At 29.6% G+C, this 8,002-nt stretch overlaps 1 protein-coding gene and 1 non-coding gene across 2 annotated transcripts in view; both read left to right on the top strand.

Annotated features, from left to right (window-relative positions):
* The first annotated feature begins 2,721 nt into the window (after nucleotides 1-2,721).
* LOC108737948 (GAS2-like protein pickled eggs) overlaps nucleotides 2,722-8,002 on the top strand; it is a 202,101-nt gene continuing 196,820 nt past the window's right edge. The window contains exons 1-2 of the mRNA XM_025981883.1: nucleotides 2,722-2,834; nucleotides 5,228-5,277. Coding sequence (XP_025837668.1) covers nucleotides 2,735-2,834; nucleotides 5,228-5,277 — 150 coding nt within the window. The 5' untranslated portion in view covers nucleotides 2,722-2,734. The remainder of the gene's footprint in view (nucleotides 2,835-5,227; nucleotides 5,278-8,002) is intronic.
* LOC112906853 lies at nucleotides 5,851-6,003 on the top strand. Its single transcript, XR_003232635.1, has one exon. It is a non-coding gene; the product is annotated as a U12 minor spliceosomal RNA (small nuclear RNA).

Raw genomic sequence — 8,002 nt, 5'->3', positions numbered from 1 at the left:
CCCACTTCACACGCGAGACTCTCGCGTTGATAATGCCCACGTGTGAAGTGGGCGAAACACGTGTCCGCTCATATAAAATTATTTGTGGTAATTAGGGGTGAGTATTCCTTTTAATTTTTTAATTAATATTTACCACAGTCTCCTCCTTCTACTTTGCAAAATACGCACTTTCAAAATACTATTTTTTTTTGTAGTAGTTATTTTTTAAGAAAACCTTGCAGGCATTTACTCATTTTTTAAATGTTCGAGTTTTTCTAGACTAATAGTGGTGTTTGCACTATATCCCCAGCTGCGAAAATTAAGTATGATTCATATTCTTCTATTTGAAGTGATTGAAATATAGTTTTTCTATCTTTATGTTATAGTTTCTTCAGTTCAGCAAGAACTAATTCTTCTATATACTTCCTTATTTGTCTTTGTCACCCGTTTTAATTGGAAAAAGGACACTGATGCCAAAATAGTTTGTTTAGCGTGAAAGATCAGACAAAATGGGGATGCAAATAACTTTATTGATGTAAAATCAACATCAATCATTTTATATCAAAATATTTACAACCGCATTTCGTTTCTGATCTACTTTTACACATTGTAATAAGAGAAAGAAATGGAATCCACAGTCTCTTTAACTTTGTGTTTATCTAATAAGTGAAGTTTTTCGAATCGTTTTCTAAAAATTTTGGATTACATTCCCATAATTAGAGCACCACAGTATCTTGTAGTTTTACTTTTTTACACACCTAGTGTATATCAATTCCATATTCTTTTGAAGGCTGTTTTTTCATAATTTGTAATTCATAGAATTTCGTTGTTCGTTGCTAAAAGTACGATTAGTGGTGATTTGGCAGATACTGATATAAATTTGGAACTACAAAATTCCATGGACCATGACATTGAACCCGGAAAGCAATATCGATCCAATATTTTAGATTTTCCATTTCAAAGGAGTTTAGAATTTTTTGGGGTCTCTTCAGTTAAAGAATTAGAAGGCATTCATGGAATGTCTCTTTATCCCTTTTTTAAGCTTCTAATACCTCCAATAGCCAACGTGAACAACTTTCGTTCATCATTGATATCTGAAACTTTAAAATTCCATGGACCATGACATTGAACCCGGAAAATAATATCAATCCAATATTTTAGATTATCCATTTCCAAGGAGTTTAGACTTTTTTGGGCTCTCTTCAGATAAATAATTCATGGAATACCTCTTTTACCCCTTTTTAAGGTTCTAATACCTTCAATGGCCAAAGTGAGCAACTTTCATTCATCATTTTATGTAATGTTTGATGGGTGATACTAGCAAAACTTTTAAAGGCAAAAATGTATTTCGCATTTTACAAATACAACATACGTTGGGAAAAGTATTTTAAATAAAATACAAAATGCTTTTCTCAAAAATATTTTAATGCAATATAATTTCATATTTTGTACTTACATTTGAAATGCAAGTATTTCAAATAAATTAGGTACATCTCTGGATAATAAGCACCTATAATTGCGGCCCCTTTCTGTAAGAAATCTACTGAAATTACATCTTTAGAATCCCAAAAAATGAATAACATATCTTCTTTGCCGAAGGTTGCGTGGGTCTATTCCTTACTCTGTATTTTGGTCTCTACATCGTTTTATTTTGATAATATTATATATCACTCCCTTAAATTTGATGGTCTACAGCAGGGATGGCGAACCAATGGCACGCGTGCCATTAGTGGCACACGACACAATATTTTGGGCACGTCACTAATGTTTCTGTCATTGATTTTTTAATCAAGGAATTTTCAGCAAGATTTTCTCACTTCAGAGAATTACCGGAAATACTAATACGAAAGTTTATTATGTACCCTGACGTGACATTTGATAAAATAAATTGAAGAATCTGAAATGCAGCGGATTGATATCCAGTCTAGTTCAATATGATTCAAAAAGTTGTTGGAACAAGGAAAGAGTTACAAATAATTGAAACAGAAAGATCGACGGGTAATACAAGTGAAAATGCTAATAACAAAATTTTGGAAACATGGAATGCGATAACAAACACATTTAATTTTTTGAAAAAGCTGGCATATGATATTTTAATAATGTTTTCATCAACCTATGCCTGCGAGTCATTATTTTCAGAGATTAATAACATAAGAAACTCGCAGTTACAAACCGTTTGGTAGATGACTCCAGTTCAGCATGCATTCTGCTAAAATTAACATCTTACAACCCTAACATAAGTTATTTGTCATATAATCTGCAAAAACAGAAGTCACACTAATTTTACTTTAATTTAAATTACACGTATAATTTAAACATTGCAAAATGTTTCTATTTTCTTGTAGAATTTTGAGTTGATATTATTCATTATCATTATTTTCCTAATAATCACACAGACAAAATTATTTGATGGCACGTCTATGACCTGATTTAACTTTTCTTTATAAAAATGGCACGACGGTACTTAAAGGTTCGCCATCCCTGGTCTACAGTATACAGGATTTAGCAGTTCCAGACTTTTAATTTTGTAGCGTTAGTCTGTATACGGTATGTTACAATGCTACGTGAAAATAAATAATTATTTCAGTTTATAGTTGGGTCAAGGACGGAGTAAAAGCCAAACTCCTATTAGATATCAGAAGCATGTTTTTAATTATGTTTGTTGAACCCCTAGTGATAATCAGTTGACATTTCAATTCCAAAATAAAGAGAATACAATAGTGCGGTTAATGATAATAAAAAACTTACCTAGAATATGCAGTCTACAAATTATTATATTGTTAATAATTTTAGTGGCACATCTAATAATAATGAATATATTGTATTAGACGTTGAAATTAATGCTATGCTAACTGGTAAGTGCACTTGACAGATTAGTAGTTGAAATTTGAAGTTTTATTTCTTTAAAAAAGAATTTATAAAACCCCTATGACAGATAAATTTTTAATTTTTAAAGGGTGATAACGATAATTTGTACATTTCAGTTTTGAATACTCTTCAAGAATATTTGTAGGTAGTAAAATGAAATACGTACATTTTAAATAAAATTATACAAAAAAAGCCTTTTCAATTAGTTTTATTACATAAAGCAGAAAGGACTCTGTTAATTATATTTATTAAAAGTTCTAATATGTACAAATTATTCCTTTATCTTTTGATGTGTATTCACTTTTCTTCTTATACTTAAGCAACTACAAAGGTTCAGTATCATCAGTTTCAGTTACAAAAAATGTTGCATAATAATCCATAACTACCATCGAAAAGAAAAATTGTAACAATCCTCGCAATATGTACAGAATAATTGTAAATATTTGTAAACTACTTTGTAGTTCACTTCTGATTTCAAATATCACGAACAGCCCAAACCAGTAGTTCTTGACAAAAGTCTTTGAAGTCTGAGTACATAAGATGATTGCCTAAAATAGAAATCATTATTAAATTTTTGAATTTTCGAATTAGTTATCCTTGAAGTGTTTTCCTTAGGAAACCATACCTTAAATATATCTACAACGACCGAAATAAAAATATTGTTAGCTAAATTTTTAATTAGCCATGGTCTTGGGGCCTTTATTGCGAATGGTACTGCTATTATGGACAGTAAAATAAAAACATAAAATATTATTAGAATATAATTATACCAATATAGACGCTCTTTAAAATATAAGTTAATTATTTCGCCGACAGTAAGTAGAAGACAGGATACTGTTATAAATATTGTATATGTTTTTAAAGAGCAGCAATATAACTTGCGATAATTGATCATCAAGAGATGTCATATTGACGCGGGAATGTATCTGACATGGACCACAACTGACAGAATATCAATCAAATCACTGGTCACTTATTGAACTTTGAAAAATTGAATACAATAAGTCATATACACTTTTTTTTCTTCTCTGAATAATGAAGAAGAAATAAATGCTTTTCCTTATAGCAATTTTAATCCTTACTATTAAATATGATCAGAGATGTAATTTAATGAAATACTTGCATTTAAAATGCAAATACAAAACAAAAAATACCTATTTTTATNTTGAACTTTGAAAAATTGAATACAATAAGTCATATACACTTTTTTTTCTTCTCTGAATAATGAAGAAGAAATAAATGCTTTTCCTTATAGCAATTTTAATCCTTACTATTAAATATGATCAGAGATGTAATTTAATGAAATACTTGCATTTAAAATGCAAGTACAAAACAAAAAATACCTATTTTTATCTTGCATTTAAATACTTTTTGAGAAAAGCATTTTGTATTTTATTTAAAATATTTTTCCAAACGTATTTTCTATTTCTATACAATGCAAAATATATTTTTTCCGTTAAAAGTTTTGCTAGTATCACCGATCGAACATTATATACAATAATAAATTAAAGTTGCTCATTGGCTATTGAAGGTATTAGAAGCTTAAAAAGGCGTTAAGGAGACTTTCTATGAATGCCTTTTAATTCTCTAACTTAATAGATTATTATCCATTCCAAAAAAATTCTATATTCTTTGGCAATGGATAATCAATATATTCAATGTCATGGTCCATGGAATTTTGAAGTTGCAAATTGATAACAGCACCTGCCAAATCACCGCTTATCGTACCTTTAGCAAGGAACTACGAAATTCTATGAATTACGACAAAACAGCCAGCAAAACAATATCGAATTGATATAGACAGCCATGTAAAAAAGTAAAATTACAAGATATTGTGGTGCTCTAATAATGGCATGTAATCTAAAATTCTTAGAAAGCTATTCGAAAAGCTTCACATATTAGATGGATTAATCTAAGTTAAAGAAACTATGGATTCTATTTCTTTCTCTTATTACAATGTGTAAAAGATCGGAAGCAAAATGGGGTTGTAAATATTTTGATATAAAATGATTGATGTTGATTTTACTTCAATAAAATTATTTGAAACTCCATTTTGGCTCTAATCTTTTACGCTAAACAAATTATCTTGGCATCGGTGTCTTTTTTCCAATTAAAACGGGTGACAAAGGCAAATAAGGAATCATTTAGGAGAATTATTTATTGCTGAACTGAAGAAACTATAACATAAAGTTAGAAAAACTGTATCCTAAACACTTTAAATAGAAAAATATGAATTATACTTAATTTTTGCGGCTGGCGATATAGTGTAAATACCACTGTTAATCTAGAAAAACTACAATATTTAAAAAATGAGAAAATGCCTGCAAGGTTTTCTTAAAAAATATTTTATACTTAAGTGAATGTAGGANCTTATTTACAGATGGTAATTATGACGACAAATACAACTTTATTCGGAGGGGGCTTCACTGGGTAAGTGATTTATAAAAATTTTTTTCTTTTACGGAATATTTTTGAGCCCATTATCGATAAAAAGTGTTAATTAAGTGAGAAATAAGTGCTACAACCAACGTCGAGTTCAAGATATTAAATGAAAGTAAGTTATTAAATTGCATGTTAATATTCATATTTATTTTAATTTTTATTATTCTTTTGCTGGCAGAGATATTTATTGAAGATAAATGGATCGCAAGGAGAGTGAAATGGGGGAGGCACCTTTACTTTTTTGCGATCACTTTAAAAAAAGGTAAATATGATGAATTAATTTCTCTTAGGAATATTAGGTACTGTACGACATCATTTATTTGTTTTCTGTATTAAAAAAAAAAAGCGGTATCCATGTGGAATCTTTTCTAAAGTTTAATAGATTGCGTTGAAAAGAAATCTGCAGTTTGTTATGAAAACTGTAAAGCGATATGAGAATAGGTATCTATTCGAGTAACGTTTTTCATACAACTTTCATCTGCTAGGTGGCAGAAATATGCAGTTTGCGTTCAAACTGTATACGATATTTTTAAGCGTTCGAGGAATCAGACGGATCAAATCGTGCCTTAAACTACTGAGTAAGGAAAATATACATGCCTTGGTAACGCTCGGCGTACATACTAGTTTCACTAGTCCTTAATTTTTGAAGGGGCAAAGGTCGTCCCGTGGATAGCTGCCTACTTTTGCAGCAGTCCTGGTGAAGCGATCTACCCCAATCTAACAAACCAAAAATGGTATTTCTTGCAGTTTCTCTCAGGAAATAGCGTGTGTCCTGGGCGAAACCCGAAAACACGGTTTTCCTGAAACATATTTTTTAGGGAAATTCTTTTATGGGTAAACCCATTCCCTAGATTTCATAGAAACTATTTTTCTTTTATAAATGATATTGCTTTTAATTTAATTTCTGGTTTTAAAATTTTATAATGTTTAAGAAATAGGAAATATCAGAAATCTACTAATTATATTCAATTTTCTAAACCCTTTGATTAAAAAGGCGATTTATTGTTTTGAAATAAAAAGACCAGTAACAATAATATTTGATTATATTTATTGATATTAAGTTTACATGGCTCTAATATTTTTTTAGTACTTCTAATTAGTTTTGTCGAAAAGAAAAAATAGTAAATAGCAAATTTCGCGAAACATTTCTGCAAAATATGATTTCGTGAAGATGGTAAACACTAACGATGAAACAAAATAGACGTCAATATTAAAAATCGAATTGAAAATAAGATTCACTATTTCGTAAAACCGTCAAAAACTTAGATACACACTCTTAAAATCATCTTAAAGGGATAAAAATGCAAAATTAATGTTAATCAAAAATCAAATAAAAAATAAAAAGGATCTATTTCTCATGGTACTTAAAGGGCAATTGATTTAAAAATAATAAATAATAACAATAAAAATTTCGCGATGCCAGCGCTACTTCATCAGTTTCTAATAAAAATTGGTCAGGTACCCGGTTTGAATCCGATATTGGGAGGATTTTAGAATCCTATTTGTAGATCAGAAAAATAATTTAATAACTCTATATATAATAAAAAACTTACCTAATGAAAAATGGCTAGTAATTAATTTGTATGGGATATGGGGTTGTTTACCCTAATTTGTATTGTTTATTGATTACTACACTAAATTATTTATTATTTCGATATAGTTCTTGGGTTTATTTTTTTCGTAAACAAGAATATATCAGTATGGCCGAACTGTTAAAATTTTATTGTTCCGATATATTGATTTTAAGAAAGATGAGAAATAATTATATTTTTTATAAAGTTTCGGTAAGCTTCCGTTATAAAAATGCGGAATCAGATGCAGAAGCGGATGTGAAAAAAGTATGCCAAACTTCCCTAATTACGGAAGAAGAAGCAGAGGCCTGTTGCAATAATAGTACCTAATATCTGTATGATAACACGTCTTCCTAAATCTGCACTTATTTTTAATTCTTGCTAAATTAAACATCTAAATAGTCAGTAAATATGTTACGTCATTTTATACTTGAAATTTCATATTTATCAAGAAAAAAAAAATTTTTGTAAGTAAATAGGTCTAGGTTGTGGTTAACAAGTGTTTGCAACATCAAGGTTTGCAAATAGCCGAACTGTACAGAATGTGTATCATATTATGTTTGACTGTTCCATATGACGCACAATGATCTAATAAAATTATGCAGACCTACGTGAAATATGCAAACAAAAATGTACAATGCATGACCTTTTATAGCCATCTGCGTCTTTTTTTTTACTTTGAAGAAGGTAAAAACGTTTTAAATGAATCGGTATATTCCTTGTACAACAAGCATACATCAGCAAATAGGTCCTTAAAATAAAAATTAACAAAATATTAATCAACGTAACATAATGGGATGCTTAACCATATCAAGAAATTTCTGCTTTACTATTATCTTCTAGAGATAGATTTAAATAAAATGGAAGCGGTATTGACAAAACAGCACTGTAGGAAAATATATAAAAGGAAAACAAAAATATTGGTATGCAAGGGAAGAAAAAGTAGGGAAAGAGCGAATATAAAGATAGGAGACGAAAAATTAGAAGAGGTGACTGATTTTAGGTATCTAGGATGTCAGATAAGTCAGGACGGAAGGAGTAGTAGGGATATAAAGCAGAGGATAGCACAGGGTCGAGTCGCCTTCAATAAAAAGAAGTCACTTCTATGCTCAGCTTTTAATTCAGCAAAAAAATTCTATATT

This window comes from Agrilus planipennis, unplaced genomic scaffold, assembly GCF_000699045.2.
Source record: "Agrilus planipennis isolate EAB-ADULT unplaced genomic scaffold, Apla_2.0 scaffold120, whole genome shotgun sequence".
Lineage (NCBI taxonomy): Eukaryota > Metazoa > Arthropoda > Insecta > Coleoptera > Buprestidae > Agrilus > Agrilus planipennis.
This window is presented reverse-complemented; position numbering and strand designations above follow the sequence as displayed.